The 19,780-nt window shown below is 35.2% G+C and overlaps 1 protein-coding gene across 6 annotated transcripts in view; it reads left to right on the forward strand.

Annotated features, from left to right (window-relative positions):
• Window positions 1–15,185, forward strand: part of RPS6KA6 (ribosomal protein S6 kinase A6) — a 136,556-nt gene extending 121,371 nt beyond the window's left edge. For all 6 annotated transcript variants that reach the window (XM_066249207.1, XM_066249206.1, XM_066249211.1 and 3 more), the window contains 2 exons: window positions 8,328–8,468; window positions 9,690–15,185. In XM_066249207.1, the coding sequence (XP_066105304.1) occupies window positions 8,328–8,468; window positions 9,690–9,815 (267 nt within the window). In that variant the 3' untranslated portion in view covers window positions 9,816–15,185. The remainder of the gene's footprint in view (window positions 1–8,327; window positions 8,469–9,689) is intronic.
• Window positions 15,186–19,780: the final 4,595 nt, after the last annotated feature.

Here is a 19,780-nt window from a genome sequence, read left to right on the forward strand (position 1 = left end):
TACAATGTACAAAGTAAGCTAGGGAAATACACAAGCAAATTTAATAATTATAATCCTACTCTTAGTTTTATTGTAAGAAATAAATTATTTGTTGTCACCTATGGTCAAGGCACAGAGTGTTAAGTATATATGGAACTTAGTCTTTTATGCTAAGGAAGTAGGAACTGTGACACATTTGAACAAACAAAATGCTTACAGTATAATTAGCAGTAAATGTGTTTATCTCAGTCACATGGTTAAATGATGAATTATTAATCACTAGTTTCTAAACTTAAATTGAATTTGCCACCTGAGTGCTATGAGAATAACAAAATTGCTTTTTTGCCGTGTGCACGTACATTCAACAACTTTGGAGTTTTGCTGGCTTTTATTTAAAATAGGTATAAAAATAAGAAATAATTGAGGTCTAGGTTCAATTACATTAATTATTTTATTAGTCATGCTTCTCTTCAAATTATATTATCTAACTAAATACCCAACCAATTATATACAAGTGATCATTCTTGTCATAGTTGAGTGTCTTTTTTTTAAACTGGCCAGCACTACTATATCCATTATGAAAAAATGGAAAATTGTCCATAAGAAAGTAACAGATTTTTGTGAACTGTAAGTAAGTTCATTTTCCTCTTAGCTATCAAGAGAATTCAGTGAATATTATTTAAGATAATGATGACACTTCAGCTCTTTCATTTGTCCTCCATTATCTGCTTGTCATTCTGACAAGGGGATCTTGCTGTTTAATTCTGAGGAAACTAAAAAAGAAATATGATCAATTAAGTCCTATTAAAAATACCTCAATTTCTTTAAAAGAAAGCAAAATGTTGATGCTTCTCCTATGATGCTATTTAATAGCATAAACCAGTCAGCATTCTGTTCGTATCTTTCCTAGGAAACAGTAAGCATAATGTATTATATGCATTTAGGATGTGGGCATATTTTTATTTTCATTTCAGAAGAATCCACTTTGCTTTTAGAAATTAGTCTTTGTTTCCAATATAAATTAACCATTTTGCATGTTTAAACACCTCTGGAACATTTATAAAAGTACTTTGGTCTCATATAATTTACATGAATTTTACCTCAGGACTAACTACACCCCTTTTGCTTTAACTAGGTTGACCATACATCCCACATTGCCTGGGATGGTCCTGCTTTACACTTCCATTCTCGAGGGCTCTGATTTGGATATCAAATTAAATGACCACCCTAACTTTGACTGTCTTTAATTTTAGTTAGTTTTTTAATGAATTTTAATGGGGTGACATTGATAAATCAGGGTACATATGTACAGAGAAAACATCTCCAGATTATTATTATTTATTTATTTATTTATTTATTTATTTTATTTAATTAATTGTGTTTACATAGATTCTAGGGTCACCCCGAATGCATCCCCCCTCCCTCTATTCCCCTCAACATTTCCCTTGCCCCCCTCTTTACAGTGCCCTCCCCCCTTCCCTTCAGGTTTATCCCATCCTATCATCCCCTTTCCCTCTGTCGTCTTTTCTTCTGGTTCCTTTGATCCCTCCTCTGTCTCAATTTCATTCCTCAGTTCTCATTATTCCTTGGATTCCTCAAATGAGTGAGGTCATATGATATTTTTCTTTCTCTGCCTGGCTTATTTCACTCAACATAATAGTTTCCTCCATATTGTTGCAAAAGGTAATATTTCCTTCTTTTTCATAGCCCCATAGTATTCCATTGTACATATGTACCACAGCTTTTTAATCCACTCGTCCACTGACGGACACTTGAGCTGTTTCCAGATCTTCACTATTGTGATCAATGCTGCCATAACATGGGGGTGCATTTCTTTTTTTCAGTCCGTGATATGGTGTCCTTGGCATATATTCCTGTAAGTAGGATGGTTGGGTCAAAGGGCATATAGATCAATGGAACAGAACAGAGAACCCAGAAATAAACTCACATCTTTATGGACAATTGATATTTGACAAAGGAGGTAAAAGCATACAGGAAGTAAAGACAGTCTCTTTAACAAATGGGTTGGGAAAACTGGACAGCTACCTGCAAAAAATGAAACTAGACCTCCAATTTACACCATGCACAAAAATGAACTCAAAATGAATAAAGGACTTAAATAGTATCCTAGAAAAAACCTTAGGCAGTAAGCTCACTAACATCTATCGCAGGAATATCTTTGCTGAATTATCTCCACAGGTAAATGAAATAAAAGACAGGACAAACAAATGGGACTATATCAAACTAAAAGGCTTTTGCACAGCTAAAGACATTATGAACAGAATAAAAAGACCACACAATGGGAGAACATATTCGACAATACATCTGATAAGGGATTAATAACCAAAATTTATAAAGAACTTGTAAAACTCAGCACCAGGAAGACAAAGAATCCAGTCAAAAAATGGGCACAAGAAATGAATAGACACTTCTTCGAAGAGGACATACAGATGGCCAATAGACAAATGAAAAAATGTTCAACATCACTAATCGTTAGAGAAATGCAAATTAAAACCACAATGAGATACCACCTCACACCAGTCAGAATGGCACTCATTGACAAAACAACACACGATAGGTGCTGGCGAAAATGTGGAGAAAGGGGAACACTTCTGCACTGCAGGTGGGAATGCAGACTGGTGCAGCCACTGTAGAAAACAGTATGGAGATTCCTCAGAAAATTAGAAATGGAACTGCCCTTTGATCCAGGTTATTTTGACATATGGTTATGTTGCATACCCATCACCCAAAGTCAAATTGTCCTCCATCACCTTCTATCTAGTTTTCTTTGTGCCCCTCCCATCCCCCACCCCCTCAGCCCTCTCTCTCCTGCCTCTTCTCTCTCCCCCCTCGGTAACCACCACACTCTTGTCCATGTCTCTGAGTCTCATTTTTATGTCCCACCTATGTATGGAATCATATAGTTGTTAGTTTTTTCTGATTTACTTATTTCACTCAGTATAATGTTATCAAGGTCCATCCATGTTGTTGTAAATGATCCGATGTCATCATTTCTTATGGCTGAGTAGTATTCCATAGTATGTGGAGTTAAATTTTTTCAATGAAAATATAAGAAAACAGTGTTTTTGCACTTCATTATGAAAAACTGAATTTTTTTTGAAATGGAGATTTTGATATTTCCCACGAATGCTTAGTTAATGCCATAAACATTGACCACTTCTTGTGTGTACATGCTGGTTATTAATTTTAAAAGAAAGCTGCAGTAGTTATATAAAGTTCAAGCATTACCACTGACTTAAGTGGGGAAGAATAAGAAGTAGTGTGCTTTAGTACTTACCAACCAGACTCTGACCACCTGTATGCATTACACACTTACTAGCTTTGTGACCTTGGGAATGATACTTAACGACTTTAAGCCTCAGTGTGCACATCTATAAACTGAAGATTGTAACAGCATCTGCCTCAGGGTTGTTATGTAGATTAAACAAGTTACTCTACTATAGGACACAGAGTAAGTGTTCAATAAGTGTCAGCTGATATTAAGAATGTATAAAGCATTCTGCTAATTAGTATTAATCTGAACTTTCCATTAGCAATAGACATCCTCTGAGTAAAATTTAAGGCATAGGAGCATATTTCGTATTTGTAGAGGCTCATCTCCTAAAATTATTTTTTTGTTCTCTCACCATCACTACCTGTATCTTTCAGTAATCCCTCAGAATCCTCAGGAAAGCGAACAAAATCAGATAAGTTTTAATGATGAGCAACATGGTGGGGTTTTTGTTACTAAATTTTTGTGTGCATAGTTGATTGTATGTTGAAACTCATTTTGGTGAGTGGGAATAAAGGGACCTAGTGGTTTGTGCTAGACCATTGATTTTTTTTCTTTTCTGTGTGAGAGGAGGGGAAATAGACAGACTCCTGCATGCGCCCTGACTGGGATCCACCCGGCAATTTCTGTCTGGGCCGATGTTCTAATATGGGGCCATGCTTGGAACTGAGTTATTTTTAGCACCTGAGGCAGATACTCCATGGAGCCATCCTCACAACTGGGACTATGCCCTCAACCAACAGAGCCATGGTTGCAGGAGAGGAAGAGAGAGAGAGAGAGAGAGAGAGAGAGAGAGAGAGAGAGAGAGAGAAAGAGAAAGAGAAAGAGAAAGAGAAAGAGAAAGAGAAAGAGAAAGAGAAAGAAAGGGGAGTGGTGGAGAAGCAGATAGTTGCTTCTCCTGTGTGCCCAATCCAGAAATCGAACCCAGGACATTCACACACCAGGCCAACACTCTACCACTGAGCCAACAGGACAGGGCCACCATTGATTTTTTTTAAAGAAAGCCTTACTGAGGTATAATTGATATACTACAAAAAATGTGTGTATTTAACATATGCAATTTAATGTAATGACATTTACACACTAAGAAACTATCACCAAAATCAAGATAATAAATGTGTCCATCACCCCTAAGAGTTTCCTTTTTGATTTTATAACCCTTTCCTCCTGTTCCACATCCCTGACTGCAGTCCCCCATCCCCTCATTCTCTGGCAACCATGGACCTGATAGTTCAGGTTAGTTCACATTTTTCCAGAAATGTTTGTAAATAGAATCATAGGGTGCATACTCTTTTTTGTTGTTGTTGTTCCTCTTTCACTCATCATAATTATGTTGAGATTCCTCAATGTTGTAGGAGTATACCAATAGTTCATTCCTTTATAGTGCTGGATAATACTCCATTGTGTGGGTACACCACATTGTTTGGTTTTCCTTTTTATTGAATTTGTTGGGGCGAAACAGTTTAACAAAATTATACATGTTTCAGGTGCACAATTCTGCAACAAATTATCTGTACACTGTATAGTGTGTTCACCCCTCCCAAGTCAAGTCTCCTTCCATCACCATTTATTCCCCTCTATACCCTCCTCTTTGTCCTGGTATCCCACCTTCCCCCCGGAAATCACCATAAAGTCTGTGTCGATGAGTTTTTTCTCTTCGCTCAATCTCTGCCCCTGCCAAGTATAGATGGACCTGGAGAGCATTGTTCTAAGTGTAACAAGCCAGTCAGAGCAAGACTAAGTACCATATGATTTCATTCATATGTGGAATCTAATGAACAAAATGATACAGCACAGTTTATTCATTCGCATCCAATGGACATTTAAGTTGTTGGCAGTTTTGCAGTCTTGCCAGTAAAGCTGCATTGATTATCCATGTGCAGATGTTTGTATGGATGGTTGCCTTCTATTTTTTTGTAGAAATACTCAGGAATGGAATTATTGGGTCATATATTTAATTTTTATGAAACTGTGTTTCAAAGTGTCTGTACCATTTTACATTCCTACCAGCAGTTTGTGAGAATTCTTCCATATTGTTGCTGAAACTTGATATGATCATTTATATTTATATTACATTTTACTTTTTATTAACTAAGTTCATATTTTCAATATTTTTACTGAAGTCCTTAGATTTTTTATTTTATTTTTCAATGACTGTCTACATTATTTTGTGTTAGTTTCAGGTATACAGCGCTGTGGTTAGACAATTATATACTTTACAAAGTGTCTCCAATATTTCAAGAACCCACCTGGCACCATAAATAGTGATTACAATATTGTTGACTATATTCCCTCTCTTGTACTTCACATCCCATGACTGTTTTGTAACTATCAACTTGCACTTCTTAATCCCTTTACCTTTTTCACCCATAACCTCACTCTCTTCCCATATGGCAGCCATCAGTCTATTCTTTGTATCTATGACTTTGTTTGTATTTTGTTTGTTCATTTACTTTGTTCTTTATGATTCCACATATAAATGAAATCATATGGTATGTGTCCTTCTTTGTGTAACTTATTTAATTTAGTATAATTCACTCTAGGCCCATCCACCTTTTTTTAAAGAAAATTTTAATGTTTTAATTAATTTGAGAGAGGGGGGGGGAATGCCACTTGACATTGTCCCCAGCTCAGTGATGCTCTTCTCATTTGCTTTTTTGTGTTGCACTATTTCTCTCTGATAGTATCTATTGTTGTGTCCTCAGCAATGTTTTTAATTGTCTTATCAAACTTTCTGTTAATCCCATTAGTTTATTTTTTCTCACATTTCAATTTACATTTCTAAAAGCTCAATTTGTGTCCTTTTATATTTTCTTTGTTTCTACTTATGTTTTGACACATAAAATGGAATTATAAAAAGTTTAAGGTCTTATCTGTTGCTTCTAACCTGTGTGAGTCAATCAATTTTGATTGATCTTTTTTCTCCTTACTATGCATTTTATTTTTCTTCTCTTTTCTATGCCTGATTATTTTTAATAAAAGCCAGGCATAGTAAAATTTACCCCAGTGGGTGTTGGTCATGTTTTTATTTCTATAAATATTCTTGAGATTTATTCTGGACCTCAGTAAAGTTAGGGGAAACAATTTGGTATTTTTACATCTTCTTTTTAATGTCTTTTAGTCTAGGGATATTCACTATTCAGGCAGGTTGCTTCTAAATACTCTGCTAAATACTCCATGAATTATGAGATTTTCAAATCTGGCTGATGGGAACAGGCAATATTCTAACCAGCAAGAGCTCTGATTTCTATAATCCTTTCAGATATTTATTTCCATTGTTTTGGGCAGTTTTTTTTACCCCCTCCACATTATGGGTTTATCAGTAATAGGCTGAATACTTGAGGGAGGACCCCTACAGTTCTCAGTAGTTCTGTCTCTGATCCTCTTACCTCTCTGGTCTGTCCTGTTAACTCTCTGTCTGTCATGTTCTCTGACTCTTAGTTCCATCTGCTCATCTCAGGGAAACTGCCAGGCTCTACCCAGGTTTCTCTTACCTGCGCAACAGTCTGAAGACTCTCTTCAAGGTGGTAAACTGGGGCAATCATAGGGATTAATTTATTTGTTTCCTTTCTTGTAGGGATCACTCTCCTTCATTGCCTAATCTCGGATCTTTTGAAAGCTATTGTGCCTGTATTTATGGGGTTATTTTTGGCGGGAGGTGAGATGGTAGTTTCAAGCAGGTCAGTTAATCCAGCCCCTGGCATTCCATCTTGGCCAGAGATGCAAGTCCTTGTATTGCTGAACATTTATCATTTTTATGATTATCCTTTAGGTCTGTTTTATTGAACTAATCACTGTTATATATTTTTATATTATTTTAAATTTGTTCTGCCCATCTGTTCCAATTTATTTTTTTCTTGGTTGTTCTGCTCACTTCCATAATTTCAACCAGATACATTATTCTTCAAATTCTGATGTCACTCTTTAGAGTTTCTTAATTTCACTGCCTCTGTTATTGAGGAAAATATTAAAAAGTGATGGTTCAGTTTCTATTTTAGAATGTGCTATGTTAATGGAATTTACTTCTCCTTTCTCTAAAATATGCTTGAGAGAAGGTTTCTTTAAAATTATCACACAATTTTATATCTTTAAAATTGTGCTTTACTATAAGGTTCTATTTTATAACATTTTTTTACTATCAAAGATAAAATAAACATATTCGCAGTTACTCTGATGCAAAATTTATGATACTCTGACCACTGCTACTTCTAACCTTTGATTTCTGTTTTGTTTTCTTCAGTGTTTCATACAGCAAACCGTTATTGGGTATATTAATGAAATGGACTCCCCTCTTCTATGTCGTATCTGTATACACATGCCCTTATACTTTAGGGCCCAGCTTTCCAGCAAATATCAATAGTTCCTTTCTCCTCTTAACCTTTTAGCGCATTCCAGGATAACTCCTGCTGCTTTGCAGTTTCCTTCTCCCTCACTAACCACATTCCAGTCTCACAGATTCAATATCCCCTTATTTAAAAATAGTAAAGATTTACTATATATTGAAAAATCTATTCCATGGTTCTCTTTTCTTCTTTTTTTATTATAGAAATTAAATTTAATGGGATGACATTGATCAATAAAGTACACAGGTTTCAGCTGAACATCTCCGTGGCATTGCGTTGTATGCCATCACCCAAAGTCAGATCATTTTTGTCACCGTATATTTGTTCCCCCTCACTCCTCTCCCTCCCCCTCATAACCACTTCACTTTTATCTATGTCCATGAGTTTCAGTTTTATATCCCACCTATGTGTGAAATCATATAGTTCGTAACTTTTTCTGATTTACTTATGTCACTGAGTACAATGTTCTCAAGGTCCATCCATGTTGTCGTAAATGGCACCACGTCATCCTTTCTTATGGCTGAGTAGTATTACATCGTATATAAGTACAGTTAACTGTTGAGAGTATAGGCTTGTTTTCCTTAGGGGTAGGTCAAATCAAACAGATTTAAAATATACTGATGCTTTCTTATTTTGAGAAAATGTGAAATGATATATATTTACTAAAATTATTATTGATACATAGTTTTATATATACTTTTTTTAAAATTTAGGATTTGCTTTCCAATATGCTACATATGGACCCACACCAGCGGTATACTACAGAACAAGTGTTAAAGCACTCATGGATAACCCACAGAGACCAGTTGCCGAATGATCAGACAAATAGAAATGATGCATCTTCTGTCGTTAAGGTAAAACATACTTTTATATACCTTCTGGATGCTTGATACCTAGTAAAGTCATTGTATGCAATTCACTGATAAAAAGTATTATCTTTTAAAGATGTAGTTATAAATTTGTTTTATTGGTTTTTTTTAAATAACAACCACAGACTCTTCTTCACTTTATCTATAGCATTTCTCATGATAAATATATGTTTCTCAATTGTATTTTCCTAGCTCTTAGAAAATACTAGGGCTAGGAGTACACTAAATGCAAGTTTCATATGGAAACAAAGGATTGCTATGCTTCCAAACTTAATAACCACTGGTGTATGATTCTATATGTATAGACATTGAACCTAGATTTTAAATTTTAGTAATAGATGCATTCATCTCTTTATGAACACTTAAATTGTTTCCATGCCTTGACTATTGTGAATAATGCAGCAGTGAACATGGGGGGCACAGTTATCTCTTTGAGGATACAGATATTGTGAGATGCACAGCCATGCACACAGTGGGATATTAATCAGCTTCAAAAATAAGGAGATCCTGCCATTCGCAGCAACACAAATGATATACTTGGAAGACGTTATGTTGAGTGAAATAAGCTGGACACAGAAGGAAAACAAAGTGACATGATTTCTCTTACATGTGAAATCTAAACAAGTCCTGTATGTTGAAGCATAAAGTAGAATGATGGTTTCCAAGGTGGAGGGGAAAATGGGAGTTGATCAGAGCATATAACATTGAAGTTACGCAGATGAATAAGTCTAGAGATCTGATGTATGGCATTATGATTTTATTTAATATTACCAATTGAATACTGGGATCTACTAAGAGTACTCTCATCACACACACAAAAAATGATAACTATATGAGGATATTTTGATTAACCTGAATGCAGTAACCATTTACAATGTGCATGTATATCAGAATATATATATACTTTAAACATTTAAAATTCCTATTAAATATTAAAACATTTTAAAGCAAATTAAATTAGTGACAAAAGACTGATAGATTGATATATTGTAAGATGCATAGTTATTGGAATAAAAAATATACAAGTAATTAGGTATTAATTCACCAGGGAATCATCAATGTATAGATCAAGTATTCTCAATTTTCCTGAGAGGGAAAGTGTATTCTAGTTAAATCTCTCATGATATACTTTGAAGTCTGTTTTGTTTATTTTTTTGTCGCTTCCAGATATTTTTTTTCAGCTGGTGGTATTTCTCCTTATTTTAGGGAGCAGTGGTTGCCACATATTCGGTCCTGGCTCATAAGACCTTCCAACCAGTCCTGGAGCCTGTTGCTGCATCAAGCTTAGCTCAGCGACGGAGCATGAAAAAGCGGACATCGACTGGCCTGTGAGATTTCCAGTGTTTCTCAATCAAACTGGATGAAGATAAACTAAATATGTGGCTTTTGCCTAATCTTATATCAAAAACATTGTTTTCTGCTACACCACTTGAATATTCTTTTCAGCCTCCTTATTTAGGGGGAAGTGAGATTAAAGAATAAACATACACAGGTCCACAATATTCATATGTTGTTTTGCAGTAGTATCCAAGATTTATTTAAGTATATAACTGGTGTACAGAAGGCCCTAATAACTTTTCTGCACACTAATTTCTAAAATTCCTTTTAATTAAAGTTCAATAGTTTTTCTGATTTCAATCAATAATAGTTTGGAGAATCATTACCAATAATTAAGATGCAAATATAATAGTATAATGCCAATCAGTTTCACTATTTTTTAACATCAGATCATGAAGGATAGACCTTTTTAAAAAAATAAGTTGAAAATGTGTTGTAGAAGTGTTATTATGTAGAATCAAAGGACTCCATTTATTAGGTAGTAACTCCACCCTGTAGTTACTAAATGTAGACACAGTAGTTTGGTACCAGAGCAAAAATTTATTTCTGTTAATATGTGAACTCGTGCTATGGTTGGTACCAAAGTGTTTACAGAAGAATCAAATGGTAATGTGTGCAGTCAGACCTGTATATTATCCATAGGTGGCCTCATCTACAAATAAAGGTTTATATAAGGCTTCTGTAAATTTCACTTCTAATGGAATTGTAGTACAAGTAAAGAGTTTTTTAACCAAAGGCTTTATATTGGGTTGTGACCTACTAAATAGGTCATAATTAAACCTTTGAAAATAAAGGACATGGTGGTCACACTGCCTTGGTGTTACGTCAGCTTACTTTCAAGTGAACCAACTGGATTTAGTCATCACCTGTCCCCACCCCAGAATCAACTATGCTGTTGTGCTTTGGACTTTCCATGTGCTTTGAGTTACAATGTAGTGTGCTAGTCTACCTTGAATCCTATGGCAGCATAGTTGAAATTTCACTGCAGTGGACTTGTGAGCTTGACACACATGACATAGTATAATGCATTTTAGTAAACTTTAGACAATGCTACATAATTGATTTTGCTTCAAGGAGATAAACTGACATTTTAAATAAGTAATATTAATGATCTACATAAAATCTGAACACATTTTTAAATTATATCATAAAATAAATCTGGCCAAATTGGTCTGATATATATGATTCAGAACCACTGTGTAGTATGTATTGTTTTCTTTAAATGATAAAAATTTTAAAAATCTTTTTGTGTTGAATAAAATACTATTACTACTGCTATTACTACTACTACTATTACTACTACTACTACTATTACTACTACTACTGACAGAATGAACACATGAATGTAAACTGGAGGATATTACAGGGTTTTTTTTTTTTAGTGACTATAAATGATCTACTTGTGTGTGCTAGGTGTGCTGTTTGCTGTGTATTTTATTTTGCTTAATTCAGAGACAATTGATTTCTTATTGCTGGAGTATACAATTTAGCCTAGGAGACTTAACTTTGGTATTTAATAAGAGAAAGTATACATAGTATCTTTATAATGTGAGTGATATATATTCCATGCACAAAGATCTGTTTATTGGGCGTGATCTATAAAAAAAAGTATGTATCTTTACTTTGAGGTGTCTTTTTGCAGTAATTGAAAGACATTAAAAGAACATCTATGTCACATAGAAAACAGTACTTAGACTGGTATTATATTAGACTTTTATGCCCCAATTTGCCTTTTTCTTTTATTTTTCTTTATCAGTAGAAGAAATTGCATGTAACCATTTGTGTCCATATATTCTGACTTATCTTCTTGTTGGTATCTTCTTTGTGTTATTAAGGCTTCCTATCAAAATGGATATGACAAATGCAGAGGTGTGATTTTGGTGTTGAACTTTTCAGAACAGAGATATTATTTCCATGTGTGCTTTCTAGTAACATAATTAAAATAAGTGAAGTTGGAAAAAGAACAATGATCAAAAAATAACTCAATCTTTCCATAATCAATAGTTTTTAAAAAGTTGGTGATTTTTATTAATTTGTTAGTGAATTTGCACGGAAGGGTCATGCCATGCAGCCCTTTTATGAAAGGAACACAATTAGAATTAAGCAGTGAACAGTAGGATTCCTCATCACTCAGTGAGGATTGACAATGTATAAAAGACACATATGCTAGACACTGATAATTGTGCAAGCATTTTCTGGTGGAAAATTCAAACTTAGTAGCTTATCTATAGTAGGGAGCAACCTTCATATAAGGGAGACCTTCAAACTGTACCCTCATTTTATAGAAGGAACCAAGTTAAGGATGCCTAATCATGTCCATCTTGGCTAGAACTCTAGAGCAACAAACACAGATGTGAATGGTACATTTTCTGATGGGGCTAAACCAGTTAAAAAAATCTTTTTATAAAACTTTAGAATATTGTGGTTTCTAATGGATTCATGAAATACAATTTTGCATTGCTTTTCTTTCTAGTTGATACTTCTTGGTAGTATTTAATAATAGCACACTTTAGGGTTTATATTGTTTTCTGGAAGGGAGAGGATATTGTACTTTTTTTTCCCTCAAAGCGAAAACACAAATTTCACCCAGATAGACTTACTATCTGATGTCTTAAAGCGCATAGTATCATGAATAAACTGAGGAAACCATTTGCAAGAAAATTAAAATGTAGTGCCAGAGATGGTGATTTTGTGCAGAGGGGAAAAAAAGTTTTCAGTTCATTCATGAAAACTGAACCTTAGACTACTTTGTTAAACCGAGTAGTACCAAAACATTGATTTTTATGACTTATTGCCTTTGGCATTTAAACATAGTAAAACATTTTGATAACACTTCTGACTAGCCCAAAGGGATTTCATATGTGTAGGCAACCCTCAAACTTGATGTTTATTAAAACATCATGCTGAAATAGTACTGACCACATAAGCTTATTTATATTGATCGACTACTATTTTTCTTGACAATAAGAGACCCTTTATATCTGAAGAAGAAAAAGAAGCACTTACCTTGGCCTTAAGGTTAACTAGAACACTTAGGCTTTAAACTAGGCAAAACATGTCTTTGGCATTTTCTACATCCTCTTACTCTTGCTCTCCTATTTGATTACCTCATAGAGGACTATATGATTGAATTAGTCCTGAAAGATTCTGTATCCCAAAAGCACCTCACAACCTTCCCATTCCCCTAATCAGAACTACCCTTCTCACCAAGCAGCTATTTTGAGCTAAAAGGGTGAAAGGAGAGCTAGGTCACTGGCTAGTAAATAATTGGCAGTTTTCAAGAATGATGTCCATTAATCAAATGACTTTCTACTTGTTGGCAATATTACTGGATGAGAATGACTTAAAATTCAGTTATTATCAAAGAAGATACTTTTGGGCAAGAAATTTACACAGTATGCCCCAAGGCCAGATTATCCAATAAATTGCTGTTGTTGTACTACTCCTTTCCTCTTCTCAATATACATTTTCTCTTAAAACCTCCAAGCTTTTTAAATCACAATGACCTTTACAATGAACTTCCGTGACAGGATGGTGTGGAGGGAGGCAGTTGTTGGCAAATCCATATTAATCTGTAGTTTTGCCTCTCATAGTATATGGCCCATAACATAAGGAGTCTCCTTTGCCCCCAGGCTCCTATCTCTACTGTATTTATACAGAAAAGGAAAGCACAGAAAGGTTGAATGCAAACTGTCAGTGGGATCAAAGTCTCCAGATCCCCTGACTAGGTTTCAGGACACAGAGATCCTATTTATCACGGTGTTACTTCTCAACAAGAATGCAAGCCCTATTAAGTGCAGATTGATCAACTGCAATGAAATGTTTAGAACAGTTTCTTGCATTTCACAGCTAATTCAGATAGTTTTGGCATGTATCTCAAAATGAATGATTGCTGAAATGAATAGAACAATTCAGAAGTGTGTTTTCTGCATTCATGTGCAAGAGTGTGTGGCATTGACCATGAAAATCCACAAATACATTTTACTCATGGATGCTCTGCTACTGGTTTTAGTCTTATAATATAGTGAAGACCATCAATTTTAATAAAATGATAATGCTTGATCTCTTAAAATTTAAGTTGGTTGCTAATACTTGAGGGTCTAGTAACTCCTAAATCATAGACATACATTTCTTTGAATTATGAAGAAAAAGAGAAAGTTATTTTTAGAATACAGAAACTCAAGCTTGCTTGCTTTCATTCTAGTGCACAAATTATGTACCTTTTAGTTTGTTGACCAGCAAGACATCTTAACAAAATACTTAGAAATAAATATATATGTAATTGTCAAGTTAAGTTTTGCTCTATATTCACATTTAAAAACTTTGGACAAGGGAACATCTGTTTTGTTTTCATTCTATTTGTCTAATTATATAAATTAATCTACTCTTCACAAAGTACTTTTTAGACATCTAATTTTATGTGGGACTGTGCTAGAGAATGTACTAAGTGCTTTAGTTTCTTAATAAATTGTCATATGTGACCAGATTTATTTGCTTTTTTTCTTTTGTATCAACTAATATTGCTCAGGTCACATTTAAGTTTTCATTTCAAATTCACTCACTCTGAAAAGGAGAGCACTTGTGGCAAAAAAAGTTTGTTAATATTCTTTTTTATATCTCAAAAGCATTATGACAAGAAATACCCATTTTAAAAGTTATAGAAGATATCCTAATTAAATATTCAAATGCAAACATGGTTTGGAAATGAGAATTTATCTTGCATTAAATTTCACAGTACAATAAAAGGAGAATGTGGTGTTTTTGTGTTAAATTTTTTAAAAATATACTATGTAGTGTTAGTTAATGTTACCATTATGCAGATGTATAGTTTGCTATAGCCACAATTGAAAAATCTTTTCTTGCCAACACTTCCCAAGCACTTTGGGATTCCTAAACTTATTTTCTGGTATACAAAATATGATATTTAGTGGCATTTATTGTACTTCTTAAGATAGAAATGGCATTAAATAGAAATTGTGTGTAAATTTGATTCACATGTAATTAAGAACTTAAATGTGACTATTGAAAGGACCCCAATGTTCATATAACTGTATTTTCTTTTACTGACTACCATATGGAGTTTATAACATCATTTGTTTTATAAATGTTTTTTAAAGCATTGCTCCTTTTGACATGAAAGTTTTCATTGTACTACATTTTTCATGTAAGACTCAATCCAATAGTGCATTTTATAGTGTGTTTTTTCCCTCACAGTGCTGCTAAAGAAATGGCTATCATTTTGAATTTACAACATGCCAAAGATAACATAGAAATTATATTTATTTTTGTTTTTGTTAAAACTCTGTGAGCAACATTTGTCAACATATCATGTTAACTTACTGGCATTCTCTGAGTACTAAATAAAAAGGCTACAACTTTCTAACATTTTACAGTTGACCTTGTTTGATCATTTATGGGTATAAAACTCCACTTTTATAAATATGTACAGCAACTTGCAGATTTCATTGAAAGTAGCTGTACGTTGTTCAAGAGCCAGTTGTAAAAAAGTGTTTCAAGATATTATTTGTTTATACATATACCTTGATATTGCTGGAACTGTAATATTTTCTCTTTAGGATAACTCTTCTAATGTGCTTATAAAGGAAGATGACTCAAGAAAATGGAGATGAAGAGTTTACATTTTTAGGACATATTAGGAAAATGCATTTGTCTGCAAGTTAGTTAGGGTGAAAACATTTTATGCATTAAGAACAAATTAAAGGCCCTAGCAGGTTGGCTCAGCGGTAGAGCGTCGGCCTGGCGTGCAGAGGACCCGGGTTCGATTCCCGGCCAGGGCACATAGGAGAAGCGCCCATTTGCTTCTCCACCCCCCACCCCCTCCTTCTTCTCTGTCTCTCTCTTCCCCTCCCGCAGCCAAGGCTCCATTGGAGCAAAGATGACCCGGGCGCTGGGGATGGCTCCTTGGCCTCTGCCCCAGGCGCTAGAGTGGCTCTGGTCGTGGCAGAGCAACCCCCCGGAGGGGCAGAGCATCGCCCCCTGGTGGGCAGAGCGTCGCCCCTGGTGGGCGTGCCGGGTGGATCCCGGTCGGGCGCATGTGGGAGTCTGTCTGACTGTCTCTCCCCGTTTCCAGCTTCAGAAAAAAAAAGAAAAAATTAAAATCTTAGTCTCTAAGTATTGGAAAAATATTTCAAGTTTGGAATCAAGTAGAATAACAAATTCTACCCCCTCAAATATTATTCATTTATAGGCCATGTTAGGTTATAGCAGCTACTTGTACACATAAAACTTGATTTCATTTAAGGTTCAGAAATACATTTGGAGCTCAGCAATCAGAATCTCTATGTGTTTCCTCTATTTATCTGAGCTTTTTAAAGGGGAACAGGATAGACTGTTGGGCAACTTTGGGAAGTTTGAAACAATCGCTTTCATATTGGTCACTTTTTTATCTCTCTTCTGCTTTTGCTTCTTTCATGCATTCTATGCCCGAAATCATTAAGTAAAATATCTGATAATCATTTCTAATTATAATACTTTAAACATCTTATTCCAATGAAGTATTACTTCATTCTACATTTGTCTTTGAAGCATTAGCTTTCAAAATAATGCACTTTGAAGAAACTGTCTTTACCCCACTGTATGTTATTTCCTCCTTTTTTCAAATATCAATTGACCATAAAGATGTGGGTTTATTTCTGGGCTCTGTGTTCTTTTCCATTAATCTATATGCCTATTCTTTTGCCAGTATCAAGTTTTTATTATAATGGCCTTGTAATACAGTTTCATATCAGAAAGTGTGTGATACCTCTGACTTTGCTCTTCATTCCTAAGATTCCTGAGATGAATAGTCTATTCAGGATCTTTTTTTGTTTGTTTTGTTTTAGTTCCATGTAAATTTTTGGAATAATTGTTCTAGTTCTATCAAATATGCCATTGGTATGTTGATAGGAATTGTGTTGAATCTATAGATTGCTTTGGATAGTATGGACATTTTAACAATGTTAATTCTTCCTATCCATAAACATAATATATGCTTCCATTTATTTGTATCTTCATCAATTTCTTTCTTCAATGTTCTATAATTTTACAAGTAAAGACCTTTTACCTCCTTGGTTAATATTTTCCCTAGGTACTATATTTATATATATATTTGTTGTTGTAATAGTAATTGGGATTATTTTCTTGATTTCTGTCTCTTATAGTTCATTATTGGTGTATAAAAAATGCCACCATTTCTGAGTATTAATCTTGTATCCTGCTACTTTGTGAATTTGTTTATTATATCTAGTAGTTTGTTGGTGGAGTGTTTAGGGATTTCTATGTATAAGATCATTTTATCTATAAATAATGATGGTTTTACTTCCTCTTACCACATTTGACGCCTTTTAGTTTTTTTCTTGACTACTTTCTGTGGCTAGGTGTTCCAGTATTATGTTGAATAAAAGTGGTGAAAGTGGACATCCCTATTTTTTCCTGATCTTAGGGGAAAACTATTAGTTTTGCCCACTGAGTGTGATATTGGTTGTAGGTTTGGCATAGAAGGCCTTTATTATGTTGAGGTATGTTCCCTCCATTCCCACTTTTTTGAGAATTTTTATCATAAATGGGTCTGGTTTTAACAAATGCTTTATATGCATCTATTGATATGATAATGTGGTTTTTATCCTTCATTTTGTTTATATAATATGTCACATATTTTTGTGAATATTGTACCAACCTTTCAAATTGCATTGGGAAAATTATGCAGTTACATGAAAAAAAAATAAAACTAGACCACCAACTCACACCATACACAAGAAGAAACTCAAATTGGTTAAAAGACTTAAATGTAAGTCAGGAAACCATAAAAATTCTAGAAGGAAAACTAGGCAGTAAAATCCAAGACATGTCTTCTAGCAATATTTTCAGTCTCTCTTCAGGAAAGGGAAACAAAGGGAAAAATAAACAAATGGGACTACATCAAACTAAAAAGGTTTTGCACAGCAAAGAAAACCGTTAACAAAAAGACAACCCACTGAACGGGAAAAAATATTTGCCAATGATATATCTGATAAGGGGTTAATTTCCAAATTATGGAAAGAATTTAAACAACTCAAAGCCAAGAAGGCAAATGATTATTTGGACTTTACTATAGACAAAGATTTCTTAGTTCAACAGGTAGCAAATCCCTTCTCAGAATTAGCAAATGTGCCATGTACAGTCACATAATGGAATGCTACATAGACTGAGAATGAACAATCTACAACTATCAGCAATGATATTACAGAAATAGCTTTTTGAAAAGAAAGAAGTGAGTGAAGGCACAAAATCATATATACTACGGATTTCAAGCACAAATTTCAAAATTGTTTAATAAATTTATCTTGTGGTTAGATGTCAGAATATTGTTCATCGTTCAGGGCCCATTATAGGATGTGGACACAAGGTGGGATTCTAGGATGCTGGCAACATCTCTCCTTGGTCTATGGTTGTGGTTATACCTTTTGAAAATTCATAGAGATACATGTGATGATTTGTTTATTTTTGTATGATTATCATGTTTCAACTTAAAAAAAGATTAAACAATTAAAGATTAAAAAAATGGGCAAGGGCCTTGAATAGCCAATTCTCCAAAAAGGACATACTGATGGCCAAAGCGCATATGGAAAGCCACTCAACATCACTAATCATTAGAGATGCAAATTAAAACCATAATGAGATACCACCTCACATCTGCCAGAATGACTATCATTAATAGAACAACAAACAAGTGTTGGTGAGGATGTCAGTAAAAGCAAACCCTTGTGCATTATTTTTTAGTAGAAATGCAGATTTCTGGACAAGTCCTGCCGGGGGTGAGGATGACAGAGATGCAAAGACCCAACTCCAGGGACCAGGTTCAGTGACACAGATGCACTTTATTCAGGAAGTAAGCTAGCTTATATACATGGTTCAGCTTATAGGGTGTTACAGTGTGTTCCTCAATGCCAATGGCTGAAAAGATCAGGGAGCTGTATGGTTAGTGTTGAGTCACTTCCTTAAAGCGGGTGAGCTCCCTTCCTGGGTATGCCCAGGAGGGTTCTGGGACCTGGAGTATTCTCACAGCATTGCATCAGCCACAGCTGCTAGGAATGTGCTCTGTGCTCCACCCACACCTCCACCTTCTCTTTTAATTAAGGCAAATTGGACTTGATGAATGACAGCTTGCTGTTGTTGTAGTTTCTGAATGCTATGCATTATGCAACAGAACCCTAGTAGAACTAAAACAACTATAATACCTATTATACTATATGCTAATAGATTAGCTTTATTATACAATGAGGGAAGCTTCTATAATGTTTGACTAGTTAGGAAATAGAACAGGGATCTTAAACAGGGGATTCCTCCTAGGGGTCAGGATGTCATTTCCCTCCCATTGTGTTACAGCGACCTTCTAGTGCCGTTAAACACAGTTCCATTTTGATTGTAAAAAGTGGACGTAGGCCCATGCACGCCCCCTTCCCACAAAGGTCCCAGCGTCCAAACACAGAATGGATGGCTTGCTGTGGGCTGCGTACTGCATATGGTTGCAAGGCACATTACACAAATTACAACATGACAAATCATACAATTTCAACAATTACAAAGGTACATTTCACCAGTCTCTGTGTACTTTGCCAAAAGCACAAAATGTCCTCGGCCTTCCTTCTAGCCATGGGAAAAGCTTCCTGGGGCAGGGGAAGGGCCTCCAGCAAAGCCACCCCCAACCCATCAGAGTATTTCACATTGTCCAAAATTTGTAAGTCCGTCCAACAAAGGAGCCAGTACTCACTCCAGGCATAGTCCAGGAAATCAGTCCATGCACATGAGGCATCAGCCACCCCCCTCATTCCTGCCATCCTGGCAAGTGTTACACTGTCCCAAGGAGGAGCACGTGGCAGTCAGCATTTCTATCTCTGCTCTGGAGAGCATGATAGCACCACCCCTATGTCCCAAAATGTCAGCAAACCCACCAGCGGCTTAGCAGGCACTCCCTGCCATTC

This window comes from Saccopteryx bilineata, chromosome X (genome assembly GCF_036850765.1).
Source record: "Saccopteryx bilineata isolate mSacBil1 chromosome X, mSacBil1_pri_phased_curated, whole genome shotgun sequence".
Lineage (NCBI taxonomy): Eukaryota > Metazoa > Chordata > Mammalia > Chiroptera > Emballonuridae > Saccopteryx > Saccopteryx bilineata.